This window comes from Apodemus sylvaticus, chromosome 3 (genome assembly GCF_947179515.1).
Source record: "Apodemus sylvaticus chromosome 3, mApoSyl1.1, whole genome shotgun sequence".
In the NCBI taxonomy this organism is placed as follows: Eukaryota; Metazoa; Chordata; class Mammalia; order Rodentia; family Muridae; genus Apodemus; species Apodemus sylvaticus.
The window spans coordinates 10,039,177-10,053,960 of record NC_067474.1 but is presented as its reverse complement, the minus strand read 5'-3'; the positions used below and the strand labels follow the sequence as shown (position 1 = coordinate 10,053,960).

Below are 14,784 nucleotides of genomic sequence, written 5' to 3'. Positions count from 1 at the left end.
GGTGAATGCCGTACTCTGTGAGTTATCTCAGTGGAACTGGGCTCTTCTCAAAACCTTTACATTTATTTCAACCAGACATTTTTCAATCAGAGTTTACTTGGAAAAAAATCAAGCAAACCTTTGTATTAAGAACATAAAGCGCTGAAAATGTACATGCCAATAGCATCCTACAGACTGAACATTCTATATTTAAGAATACATACATGTACAGGCATGTGTACACATGCAGAAAATAATAATCCATGGAAAAAATAAGAGGTTAGTAATTCAGAGGAGAGTAGAGAAGAGTACATGGAAAAGTTTAGAATGAGTAAAGGTAAGGGATAAATGCTGTAATTAAATTATAACCTAAATAAACATACATAGATACATATGTGTGTATATACACATACATACATACATATATACATACATACATACATACAGACATACAGACATGAAAACTCAAGCTCAGCTGTGACTGTGGCTCTCTGGCACCGGGTTCTCTGGCACTGGCTCTAGGCACAGCCAGTTCTTATGCAGTTCTGTCACATTCACTGAAACAGTGTGACTCACACTGCAGTGTTCAGAGGCTGAGATACCTGGAACATTTCTCCTCACTCTATTCCTTGACATTAGATAAATGTTGGGGTTTTTCAGCACTGCCATAGTACAAGACATCTTTTTAGTGCTTCAAAAGGAGTTTTGGAGCCTTGGGAGATGTACAGTGATAAGAGCTCTTGTTGCACATGCAAGAAGACCTGAGTTTGACTCCTCAGTAACCAATTTTCACATGTGCGTGCGCACACACACAGACACACACACATACATACAAACACACACACAAACACACACACACATACACACACAGATACACACAGGACTGGTCATGCTGCCTTGCATACCTGTAACTACTTCTGTAGTAGGGGGATAGAAGGACGGTCCCTAGAACTTGCTAATTGGCCTAGCACCAGATTCAATAAGAGACTATCTAAAATATGAAAAGACATAGGGCAGGATACCTGGTAACCCCCTCTAACCTCCATAGGTGCACACACACACACACACACACACACCACACACACACACACACACACACACATACACACACACATACACACAGGACTGGTCATGCTGCCTTGCATACCTGTAACTACTTCTGTAGTAGGGGGATAGAAGGACGGTCCCTAGAACTTGCTAATTGGCCTAGCACCAGATTCAATAAGAGACTATCTAAAATATGAAAAGACATAGGGCAGGATACCTGGTAACCCCCTCTAACCTCCATAGGTGCACACCCACCCACACACACCACACACACACACACACACACACACACACACACACACACACACACACTTGTCTGAATATCTCAGAGACACTATCTTTCAGGTGCTCACTTCTATCCTATCGTATTAGCAGTTAATGCATTCTCTACAGAGTACTTAGTTTCTTATGATGACATAATTAATCTTAGAAGTTATCTCTTAATATAGCACTTGTTTTCTTAATAATGTGAATGACCTTTCAGACAAGTTCAGCATGCTTCTCCAGCTTAAACCACTTGCTCAAAGCTATTGCATGCTGCAGTGGGATGAGTGGAGCGAAAGAGCGTTTAAAGAATTGCTATTGTATTCAGTGAAAATCTCATTATAGAAATGAGACAAGTACTTGAAATGAATTGGATTCCTTTTTCATATTCTAGACTAAGGACCTCACAAAGATTGGGAACATTATTCTTGTATGTAATTTCCCTGGAAAACAAATATATTTATATATGGAAATTGCTTTTATCATAGTTCTAATAAGTAGTAACTGGACAACAAATAGATTATTTTAAAATGGGATGTCTGTGATTTAATATAGCTTTTAACTTAAAATTAAGAGTTTTCTTTTTCTTCTTAGGTGTCACTTTGTGAGATTTTAGAAGGAAAAGGCACAAAACATATATTATTTGTAAATGAGCTTAGTATAATTAGGTTCTATCTACAAGCTAGACTGAAAAGTGTGTATACATTCATTTAAATATCAATAAAATGCAAAGACTGAAAACTGTAAAACCATACAAGTAACCTCCCACTATGTAGGACCTCATTGCATTTTAAACAGAGAGTTCTCCTGGATACATTGACACTAGTGTTTTCTCTGAAATAAAATGGAAGTGAAGTGATTTTGGTTGTGATTTACATTGTGCTGTGGGCTCGGACAGCTCATCATACTGTTCTTATAGATTCTCTTCGTTTATTGTAGAAAGATGAGCAAGCCATGCTTGAGGATACATTGGTTGCTCTGTTTGATTTGGAAAAAGTTTCCTTCTTCTTCAAACCATCAGAAGAGGAGCCACTGGTTGCAAGTGAGTAACTTTGTATGTCTAGAGTGTTTTTGGTTGCAGATGTTAACATCTTTCATTTGCATTCTATTTATGTAGTAAATAAAAAATGATTGAAAAGTCCATTTGTCCTAGTCATTTTCCAACATTAATGCTGATAGAGGCTGTATTTCAGAAGTCATACTTGAGTAATAGTACTTGTGTGGTGAACCCATGGTTTAATGTTCATGTCTTTATACTTTTATAAATGACCATCACTTTTCTATATTTCAACCTTATCATAAATGTTTAAGAAGGTGACTACCAGTCTAGAAATGTTCAGTTTGCTTATAGAAACACTTTCATGTGCTTCCTGTTTTTCACAATTATGTGGCTGCTATGAATTGTAATAGAAGATATAAGTATCTCCAGAGATAGACCTTCTGGATTTAACTTCTGAATTGCTAATATGGTAGATGGAGACTCAATAAGTACCCATGTCAAATCCATTATTGATGGAATAAGATAATCATTCTTTCATTTGTTTCATCAAAAGCTTCTCTTGAATGCTTACTTCTTGCCAGCACTATTATGGGTACCAGGTTCAAAGAAGTACTGAGCAGATGGTGTCCTCCATGGATTATAAATTGAAGTGAGGAAAAAAAATGACAAGTTAGAAAAACAAACTAATTTGATGTTAAAAGCAAGAATAAAGTAGATCAGAATATAAGGATGAAGAAACAGAGTAAAAGTTGCTCCTAATAGGATGGGGTGGGGGCATCTACTGTAAGAAAGCAGGGCTGTAAAGGAACTGACGAAGAGTCACACAGATACTGGGAGAAGAGTGTCAGACTTTAGCTACCAGGTAAGGGAATGCTGGGCATGCTCTCCACCAGCCAGCCTTCTTGGCCATGGTGGAGCAAGAGAAGAGAATAGAGTATGAGATCAAGTAGAATACAGGATCATGTAGAGCGTTGTGTCACTGAGATATCTCCTTGCTCATGGTTGCCAGGTGAATAACAGGTCCTTGTTTACCAATCCAAATGGTTGCATCTTTCCGTAGTGTTACATAGACCATCCTGAGGATGATACAGAAGCCCTCAGACCGTTTAAGAAGCTTTTGAGCAATCCAACTGAGAAATCAATAAACCAGACTGAGGGGATGGTGAAATAAAAAAATATCAATACTCTTTCTATTATTTTATGAAGATAGAGAGGATAGAATTATCTCTAATTTTCATTTTTATTTATGAACAAGAAAGAGTAAGAATATGATGGTGTAAGCTAGTTATATCCAAGAGAGAATTGTTATCTGGCAAGAGGTGGTAAATTCTAATTAAAACAATTCTTAAGTAAATTATGAGTTTTCTGCTTGTGTATATAGAAGGATATATATTTTTACTTGAAGGTAATAGGCAGTTTTGCCAAAGGCTATGAAAATGACTCTGGGATGTCACCTGACATTCATTCGTTAAAATGCTGCTTAAGGAGCTATAGCCTCCATGAACATTCTCTGCCCTCTGTGGTTTCAAAGCGACATTTTTGATAAATGAGTAAGTAGCTCTAGGAGTGATTTTCTTATCCGCAGTAAGAGGCATTGATGTGTTGGATACGTGCTAAACATGAAAGGTAATTGTAAGTAAAGTAAGAATTTACATCCATCTGTTCCCATGCCAAAGCACTCATGGAGGTGTTATTTAGCAATGCCTTTAATGCATCTCTTTGGAGCATAACTTGGACTTCTGAAGGCAGTTCTCTAGTAAAGTGCTAGTTTCAACGATCCATGACTGTGCCATTAAAATAAAGAAAGGGAAGCAAACCATTGGTGGTTTGGGAAAGGAGCTGACACGTCGCCGTTCAGGAATGAAGTTTATTAGGAGAAAGAGGTTGGAAACTACAAATGAGCCTTGAGTAGGAGAGCGTTAATTAGAAGGATGCAGTATCAGGAAAGCATCATAACCTGGGCCTTCCATAAAGGGAAGGAGACACTGCCCCTAAAACTGAGAGGAGCTTCATTTAGAGATAGTTTATGCAGGTGTGCTTTTAGCCCCAGCACTCTAGAGGGAGAACCCAAGGAGGTGGATGTTTGTACTTTCTTGTATTCCTCATTCACATTGTGAGTTTAAGGCTAGCCAGTCCCACTGAGAAGAAGAAAGATAGAACCACCATGAGAGGGTTGGTTCAAGGAGGAAAGAGGAGTCTTCAGAGAAATCCCCAGATCAAAGGGTAAGATCTGGCTTTTACAAGTTTTGGGGGCTGGCAGGAAGTTTTTACACTTCCATGCACAACCATGCAGGTTGGTCTGGGATAGCATAGTTGACAAAGAGTATGATACTAGTTATAGAAACAGATACTATAGAAGAGACAGATACTAGTTATAACCATAAATCAGGATCAATATAACCATAAACAGAACAGCTTCCTAGTTCTATCCCTTGTGGATCCATTCTTAATTCTTCAGGCTGTGGGGTCTGGTTTCTTTATAAAGGAGTAGGTCCTGATCTACATTAACTTTCCAAACAAATTTAAAACAGATGATAAGAGAGAGTTCTCATTTGAAAGCTGAGTCAATAGCCGAGATCCATCATGTGTTATGTAGGTGGCATAAAAAAGTTAGAGCCTGTTAAATTTCATGGCAGGTAGTTTTGTTTTTCTAGCATCTTCCTGTAGTGCTGGCATTATCTTTCACAGAGGTCAAAGTTTGAATTTTAATGGAACCTAAAGATCAGATTTTAATTTTAGCAGGGTTTGTTTTTAAGATGGTATCATCCATGATCACCTGGCTTTCACCTATGCTATCTTCTAGGCTTTCCACAGCTTCTTTTTTATATGTACATGCCCAGGTATTCCAAAAATAGTGGATGAAAAGCCCATTGTGTTGTCTTTTTTCTTTTTTTTTTTTGGGTCAAGGTTAAACTAGAAAATCACATGCTAGTAGTTCACATGTTTCTAGACTGGGGTTCCATTTGGCTACTTGTCTAGGCTTTGCACATTAGCACATTGTCTTAGTGTCTGTAAGTGTAGGGATACCTGGAGGTAGACAATCCTGTCATTCATTCTTCCTCCTCCTAGTCCTCCCTTCCTCTTCCTCAGCCCTATGCTAGTTTTTCTCAATCCTGTTCCTCTTCAAGTGAACTTTGGAATCATTTTGTTGATATCCATGAATACCTTGGAATTTTAAGAGATTGGATGAGTGATGTATATCAGATAAAGAATAATATCTTGACAATATTGAATCCTGTTAATCATGAACGTAGACTAGTTTCCCATTTGCTTCCTAGAGTATGTTTGTGTGTTGTGTTGTGTCAGAAATTTTTCTTACATTAATCTTGTACATGTTTTAGTATATTTATATGTATTTCATTTTAGAGCATGCTGGGACAAATGGTGACGTGTTTTTAATTTTGCATTTTGTTGCCGACATATGGGGAAATGGTTGGTTTTTTTGTATGTTAACTTTTTTCTCTTACTTCCCTAATATATATATATATTAGTTTCAAGAAAGCTTGGTCCATCTCAGATTTTCTTCCATCATTGAGCACTGTATCTGTCACCAGATGTTTATTCTTCTCTTAGTGTGTCTATTTTCACATCCTTTTCTTCTATGGTTGGCTCAGGGGGAGCACATATTACGGCATTGAAAAGCCAAGGTAGTAAGAGGCATCGTCTTTCTTGATCCTGATTTTAGTGGGAAATCATAGTTTCTCACAACCAAATATGATATTAGCTATAGCTTTATATGTTTTTCTTGTTTCTGAATATTGACTGAGATTAATTTTTCATGAGTACATGTTATGCTTTATCAAATGCTTGTCTTGTATGCTGCCAGGATTAGGTACAGTTTTTTTTTGTCTATTAATACAATGATTATATTGATTTATTTGGCATGCCTTGTATAAACACTACCTAATAATGGTACATTATTGTTTGCTAGATACTATTTGTATGTTTGAGGGTAATTTTTGTACCCATAAAAAGTATGGACAGGGAAACTGTTTTCATCCCTTCATGTAGTATTGAATTTTTACTTCACGGTAAACAAGGTGTTGCTAATTTGTAGTAAGTTTTACCTCCTTAATTTCTTTGTGCCTTTACTTTACAACAATCTCTAACACACATATGGTGGCAGCATCATTGTCATTCCTTCAAAAGCATTGCCCACTTAACACAGCTTTGCTATACAGATAACAAAGAATAAGTTCATAGAGTTTAATAAATAGTGGTATATGTGACAGATATGGAAAAAATAAAATATGTAAATTTATTTAGCAGTCAAAAATCAATGTTTTCTTTTCTGGTCTCTGATCCCTCTTTCTATCTCTTAATCTCTTTCTCTTTTTATCACCATATATCTCTATATCTATCTTTTCCCCTCTCTCCTTATCTCTTTCTCTGTAGCTCATGTTAGGCTGGAACCCCACAACCTTTTAGTGTAGGTGTGAACTGTCATGCTTGATGGGTATTGTTATGCTGGCTTTGGGTTTTAATTTTAAAAACTAGGAATAAAATCAATTCCAATAATGAAAAGGGTATTCCTTTAAATCTTCAATTGAGAAACTTATATTTCTATTTCTTAAATCAAATCACTAATGTCTCTCTATGAAACAGTTACAGAAATAAGATAGTCACTAGGATGTGGCATAAAGGAGATTGGAGAACATCATTGCCATAGCTCCATTACCAAGATACACAATTAAGCAGATAAATATGGAGCTTCTGATCTATGTAGCCAATGGCATTTAAATTTGAACTCTAATAAGTTTCAGTTCAGGAAGCAAGTTTGAAGTACTAATGTTGAATCAAGATTTATTAAGTACCTGCTATATTTTGATTTTAATTTTTAGCTAATTAGTATCAGTATTATAGTTTGAGTATATTCAGAATGATTTTATATTCTTTTTTTAATAGGGTAGAAATATTGTGGATTTGTGTATAAGAAAAAAGATCTACAGTTGCACTGTAAAATACTCCCACAGCTTTTTAGCCATTCATGCTTCCTGATTTCTTTAAGCCATTGAGTTTAAGGTATTTGAAAATAGTTATGAGAATTTGAAAAGATAATTTTTAATGACTATAAGGCATCCTCAACAGAATATGTTCATTTTAATCTGATACTCAAGAGAACAGAGCATATGAAACCCATGTTCATTTTTTAACGGTTGCTATGTGGTCTGTTTCTCACATACTACTTAAGGAATATACCCTTCAGGCTCATTTTAACTAAATATGAATGAGCCAGCTGCCCCGAGAGAGCCTCATTTAGTTAAGTGAGTCATCTGGTATATCAGAGTGCAGCCATGTTTTCATTACAGAATTAGGTATTAAACTCTGTAATAAGCCCATTTCTTGAGCTAATGAGATTCAGATTCAGTACTTTTTTACCAATAGCACTTTATATGCCATGTGGGCCTCAGTGTTCAGTGTAAGTATTCCAGCTCTGAGGAGAAAGGTTCCCCCAGTGTAAACATTACTCTCAGAGGAAGGGTATCCTGACAGTCAGGAGCCAAGGAATACCACAACGTCGCACTGCACAATAAACCTCATGGAAGAGTTTTATTGGAAAAGATGAAAAGATGGTGGCTTCCTCTGTTCTAACAAGAAGCAGCAATGAACTGAGCAGAAGACTGGTTTTACAAAGGGACTTTGGGTTGGGGTGGAGATTTCAGGGTGCCTGGGGATTGGTGGGGTTTTGCAGCCTAATAATGGACTTTTGTTTCCTGTAAAGCAGAGCTTGGCACCTGCATCTTGCTGGACTGAGAAAGGACCTTATAGCCACTACAGCAGTCTCTAGAGCAGAGTTTGGGCCTGGACATCAGACCAGGGGGTTGGGGGGGGGGAGAGGATGGGCCTGGCCACTCACATACCTAAAGGAGCTTACAGAGAGGAGCACTTCTAATACATTACTTTGTAGCAAATTTCAAGATTCCTTTTGGTAAAAAGCTTAACACATTACTGATATAATCCAAATGTACTGTCTAGCATATCCTGACTTGAGGAAGTGACTTGGCATTTTATGTTACCTCAGATGTCCCTCTTACATACCAAGTGGAAGGAAGCCGGCAGGCTCTGAAAGTATACTTCTACATGGATAGTTACCATTTTGATCAGCTGCCCCAGCGGTTGAAGAATGGAGGAGGCTTTAAAATTCATCCTGTCCTCTTTACACAAGGTGACCTATTTTCCTTTATAGGCTTGGGGTGTGGAAATTGTTTTATTTTTATTAATGTTTTAAGTACATTTAATGTTAATAGTGAAGTATTTTTTTCACTAATTTGAAAAATTCTTCAGTGTTCAGCATTTAATTGTTTCCAGGAATGTTTGTTAAGAATGTTTGGTTTGTGGAACAGTCAGAGGGTAAACCAGGAGTGGAGAAAATCTGACTGTGATAAAAGATTAAATAAAAATTATCGCATAATTCTGAGCAGCTATATATAGTAATCAAGATGACAGAACAGATAGCTTTGTGGTAGTTTGAATGTGCTTGGCCCAGTAGCACTATTAGGAGGTATGGCCTTGTTAGAGTGGGTGTGGCCTTGTTGGAGGAAGTGTGTCACTGTAGGAATGGGCTTTAAGACCCTCCGGAAGTCAGTCTCCTCCTGGTTGCATTCAGAACAAGATAAGGAACTCTCAGCTCCTCCAGTGCTATGCCTGCCTGGATGCTGCCATGCTTCCCGTCATGATGATAATGGACTGACCTGACCTTCAGAACCTGAAAGCCAGCCACAATTAAATATAGTTCTTTACAGGAAAAAAAATGTTTGATTTGAATATAATCATCAAATGGAATTGGAGCATTTTATAAGCAAGAGAAGTACATTGAGTACTTCAAAGAAATAAGGGTGAATAAAGCTGAATGAACTGATTGAATAAAGTATGGCAGAATAATCAAAGGACTAGACTACTATATAGCATAGAAAATGTTCAAAAGTAGTATCGTTCTGGGTGTGATGGTGTAAGCCTGTAGTCCAAGCATTCAGGAGGCTGAGGCAGAAAAGATACTAATTTGAGATCAATTTGGGCTATATGGTGAGACTTTGAAAATAAGTTAACTATACATTCAGTTGTACTCTGGCTTGTGCTATGTGTATGTTCACAAATGTACACGAATACTAAATGTTTCCTGTGTCACTGGCTGGACTAAATTGCTACCTGTTATTATTGCTTATATTATTTTTTATGAGGAAATATGTACTCTTAATCAGTTTTCTTTAAATAATCAGTGAAAGATGTTTGCAGTAGAAGACATTCTAAATAATATAAGAATGAAGAGTCTTGCTATCAGTTCCAAGAGAAATTACTGGTACCCAGTAAAGAGCGGACACTCATCATTATGTAGTTTCTGTTAGTGTAGGAGTAACTCTCATGCTAAGTCCCACAATTACATTAATTTTTAAGTGGTACCCTACAGAATTCCAGTTTTTCCTTTTTGGGTTTTCAAGAACTATGTTTATTTATCATGGACTTTATAGTCTGACAGAGTAAAGAAAGAGTTCAACCAGTGTAACTAAGGAATATCTGGCACATGATAGCCAGGTTTACTACAAGTGGAAATTTTTCTTTGTGCCCTGTATTTATTAAACTGAAAGTCTGGCTTTTAGAAGATAGGCTATTCTCCATCAGGTTTCCAAAGTGATTCCACCCAAGGGGCATTTCTGTGATTTTAAAGGCATTACTAGGAGGCATTTTCATTTTCAATGATCAGGGCTAGATCTTAGAAAATAAACAAGATTAACCTGAAATATGTCAGACTTCTTCACAGAGCTGGATGAGACCGAGAAGAATGTTGGGCCAGAGAGTTCATCTTATATTTTACGTTGGGCTTGCAGCTCTTAAGGAATCTACATGTCTTGTTTTCTTTGTTTTATATTATGAGAGAGACAGAGACAGATGAACAGAGAAATACAGAGGCAGAGACAGACACACAGGCAGGGAGACAGGCAGACAGACAGACACAGAGAGAGAGAGAAAGAGAGAGGGGAGAGAGGGAGAAGGAGAGGGAGAAGGAGAGGGAGAGAGAGAGAGAGAGAGAGAGAGAGGAAAATCAGAGAGAGAATCAGAGAGAGCACTACCACATTCATATGGACAACCTGTGTTCCTATGGTACCTACTTTTCTCCTGCTGTTAAGGGTTCTAGGGCTCATACTTACACTGTCAGGGTCAGGTCATTGAGAAGCAAGGGCCTTTCCCTAGTGAGCTATCTTACCAACCTTATTTCTGTCTTTGCAACTTTGCAACCATTACTGGTATGACAGATGTCACTAAACATTTTTTTTTTTAATTGTTTCATTCATGATATATCCACTTTCAATAATTGACTAAACATACCCCACTGCAAATGCATATAGGGAAAAGAATAATTTGTAAGTAAGTTTTATTTTGCACAAGCCAAGTGAAAAATAAGCCCATAGCTTTAAAGTTATTTAAGAAATCTACAGTAAACATTTGTCATTCATACCTCAGGTGATAACCTAGGAGAAGCACATCTTTAATCCCAGCACTCTGGTAGCAAAGACAGGAGGATCTCTGAGTTGCAGGCCAGCCTGGTCTACAGATTGAGTTCCAGGGCAACCAGGGTTACACAGAGAAGCCCTGTCAAAAACAAACAAACAAGCAACCCACAATGATAGAGGTGGAAGGTGGGCAGACGTGTGTTCAAAGACCCAGAAAGACATAAAGGCCCAGAAACAGATGATTTCTTTAAAAATCTGCCCATGATAAACTTGTTCCCTTAGAGGAGTGTAAATGCCTCTCTAGCCATAAAACTCCCAAGCTCTACCATTAGCTTCTCTCAATGTTCTCACCGAATCCAGGGAGAACAAGATCTGCTTTGAGTAGAGATTTACCCAGTATGGAGATTCAAAGTTATGCTAAATGAAAGAAATGGTCTTTCTCCAGGATAAGCATTATTTGAAGGGTTCTCATTGTGGCTCTTCACTAGCTATTAAGCAATAGGGGAAAATCAGAAATGTGACAATCTCCTGCGGGTGGGGAGTCTTCATGCCCTTGGCATGGCCTATGGCAACAGAAAGAAGGATATTGCTCTCTTCCTCTCAAGGGCCAGAAGTAAATAAGGTCAAAGGTAAATGTGAATTGCAGGAAGCCACAGCTTCAGAACAGGAATTGGGCAAACAAAAGTGGTTCTGATTTACAGTACAAGGCACATAGAGATAGACACACAGGAAAGTTGGCAGAAAGAATTTCTACAGTGCTTAAAGCTAAAGATAACTTTTAAGATGATCTTTAGCCTCCTAAGTGTACAGACTTCCTTACAGGTTTAATGTGGATGGATCCCTGGACCTTCAGTGTTAGGGAAATCAAACAGTACACAGAGAATCAATACTCAGGCCTTTTCTCACTGACTTATTTTCTGGTCTGTCTTTATTTTCATGACTCACTTACTGTTAGCAGTAATCAACAGAGACTGCACAAGGTCACCTCAGGAAGGCTTTAGAAAGTGTTCACACTCACCCCAAACAACATACAGCCATTAAGACAGAATCATTGTGAGGCAGTGCATAAGTGCCAAGAGATTATTTTTGGTTTTCTAGGTGTTTCCAAGTCCACCAGGATAAAAAGAGCACTGGTCTTCCTTAGTTACAAAGTACTTCAATTATCTAGTTAATCTTTGTCTAATTATCTTTCTTTAATTAATCAATGCATGATTGTCCAGATGTCTAGAGTTTGTATAACAGGAGCAAAGAGGTTAAGGGCAGTGTAAAAAGTCTTTCATGCTTATGACACAGTAGAATGCAGGCTGCCCCTACAAGGAGGTATCACTTTGGCTCAATTTTCTTTGGAAAAGTTGATGGTATTCTGAAGGGTGAAGGCACACAGCTAGGAGATGAACTATTTCTGACAGGGCATCTGCCTGGCAGCTCTTGGAGCAACCTTTGTAGTCTGTGCCTTGTCTCTTAGATTTTATCTTTGTGTAAGAACTGCAAGAGGCTCTTATGAGGCCCTGATCAGCTTCCCTTCCACAGAGGAGATACATGTAGAAGAAGCAGGCTGCTGGCACGAGGAAGAATACTAATTCTCATAGCTCTTCCTAAAGCCTCACAGATCCCTTCCTTCATATATAGACAGTAGTCAGCAGATAGCTGCCTGCTCTATGTATAGACAACTGTCTCTCTGAGCAAGAACCTCCCCTGGTCTGCTGGATGATAGGTGGCCAATCAGCCTTAATCCCCAGGGTACTTGGGGCTCCTCACCTGCTCCCCAAAGCATTCAGGGGAGGAGGCTCCAGGGAACCTCAGCAAATCATTCCTTCCCCACCCCATGCCATCTTTTATAAGTTAAGTGGAGGCATAGATTACTATGTATGTTAACATTTACTTTTCTTTAAAATTGATTAGGTTGGCCTATCCCCCCCTTTTCCTGCTAGCTCTGTAAGTTGAATGGGATGTTTTATTTCCTCTAATTCAAAAGTGCTAGCAATAAAACAAGCAAACTTAAGCTATGTTTTAAATATTGTTTTTTAATTAAATTCCATTAATTATGTTTTATTATGCTAATATAACCTTTGAGAACTATATTATACACATAAGAAATAAAGAAATTAGATAAGAAAATGTTAGAGAGAACATAGCTTGATGTTTTTCTTTGCATTAGAAATTTAATTTGTAACAGCATTCTGTTTCAGGTTCATTTAAATAACAATAAATAAAATAAACCATTTATCATAAATAGGGAATAGTGTTCTCTTTCCTCCTTTTGGGTACACAAATCTAATTTTTAAGTATAGAATCTTTTTTTTTTCATTCTCTACAATGTAATCTTATTATTTCCCATAACATTCTTGCTAAATCTTTTAGCAAACAGACATTTCTTCTGTTTCTAAAAAAAAATAGTTATGAATTTTAATAGTCATGTAAATTTTTTATTGTCAAAAGACATAATGAAAATGGCAATTAATAAGAACAGAGGAGTGTTCATTAAAATTAAACTCAGTGTTGTTTACATCCTTGTCCTTGTTATCGTAGGCTCCAAGGGCAGGACTAGGCCCTTATGAACGTGCATCTCAGATACTCAGTTCAACTAAAGCCCACCCACTACCCATCTGTCTTGTCTGAAGTCACAAGTGGAAGTAACCTTGCATGAACCCCTGCTCAGTTTCCAAACAGCTTGCTTATTTATGCATACTTAAGGTCAATCCACAGCTCACAGACATTGAATTATTAACTCTGGAGGGATAGCTGGCTTGTTGCCTAGAACATAATTTTTTTCGATAAACAAGTTATTTTCTTAGTTTTCTTTTACATTATATATAAAGTAACACACTATGTAAGTACTATCATTTATCTGCCGCAGCCATCATTAGAGCTACTCTCATGTTCCAGGAGCAGAACCCTCAAGGAACACGAGGGCCTCAGATATAAATTAATCTGCCCAGTGTTGGTTGTACAGCTCCAAAAGAGCAGAAATTGGGGTCTCACCATTAGCTTTCTGAGTAAGAGGAATGATGGGTATTAAAGTATGGCTGCAGATGGACTGATGCCTCCTGGGATAACACCTTGCTAACAGACCAACTCCCACCCTTTAGCAAGAGCAACCCCTGTGTGCATTTCAGGCTGGTTCATAGAAGGCCTCCATTTACCCCTGTCTTTATTCAGGGCCAGGAGATTGCTGAGTCTTTACAGTTTTCCTAATTAATGTTGAAATTGTGAGGTAAAAACACTCAAAGCTTGAAAAGAAGTTGCAAAGATGGCTTCTTATGCTGAGGTTCATGTTATAAGCGCCCACTTTAATCTTCTACATAATTGTATGACGATTGTAATTTTTATTAAAAAATTAAAATTTAGTAATATGCTTTATAAGCTTCATTGTGACATAGGAGATCCAAGAAAATTAGAAAACACACCATAGTTCAAATTAGTAGTCACCTTTTTGATTTTGAAAAAAAAAGATTATTAATTCATGGTACCTCATTATTTAATTTATAAAGTATTGTATTTAGCAGCTTCAGAAGGAAATAAGTTTTCTTTAAAAATCAATTTTGAAATATTATTTTGAAAATTAGAGCTTCTGACTGCTGATCCACAGAAAGGGAAAGGATTTATGTTCACCAAATTGTATTCATAACTGATCTGGCAGCTGGCAGCCTCTGTATGAAATTTGGATATCTGGTCTGGGTTCTGATGTATGATTCATGTCTTCTATAAAAAGTCAAAATCAAAACCAAAACTCAATAAAGTTTAAAGAGAAAAGAAATGCCTAATAAAGTGTTATTAAAAAGAAAAACTATGTTAAGCAAAATACCTTTAAATATGAGTTAGATGTTACATTTGTCTTTTATCCTGACCTAAAATGAAATAGCTCACTGTTTGGGTAAAAGTACTATCCTAAGATTTCACAAAATTTCTTCCACTTTTTGTTGCAGTAGTAATAATTAACTATGTAACAGTATGTAAATTTAGATGAGTGTCTTTGTGTACACACACACACACACACACACACACACACACACACAAACACACAGTGCTAATTAAGCCCAGATCTAG

General features: G+C 37.3%; 1 protein-coding gene across 2 annotated transcripts in view; it reads left to right on the top strand.

The window, feature by feature from the left end:
* Prex2 (phosphatidylinositol-3,4,5-trisphosphate dependent Rac exchange factor 2) overlaps nt 1–14,784 on the top strand; it is a 311,821-nt gene that overhangs the window by 214,020 nt on the left and 83,017 nt on the right. For both annotated transcript variants that reach the window (XM_052175955.1, XM_052175956.1), the window contains 2 exons: nt 2,230–2,332; nt 8,313–8,456. In XM_052175955.1, the coding sequence (XP_052031915.1) occupies nt 2,230–2,332; nt 8,313–8,456 (247 nt within the window). The remainder of the gene's footprint in view (nt 1–2,229; nt 2,333–8,312; nt 8,457–14,784) is intronic.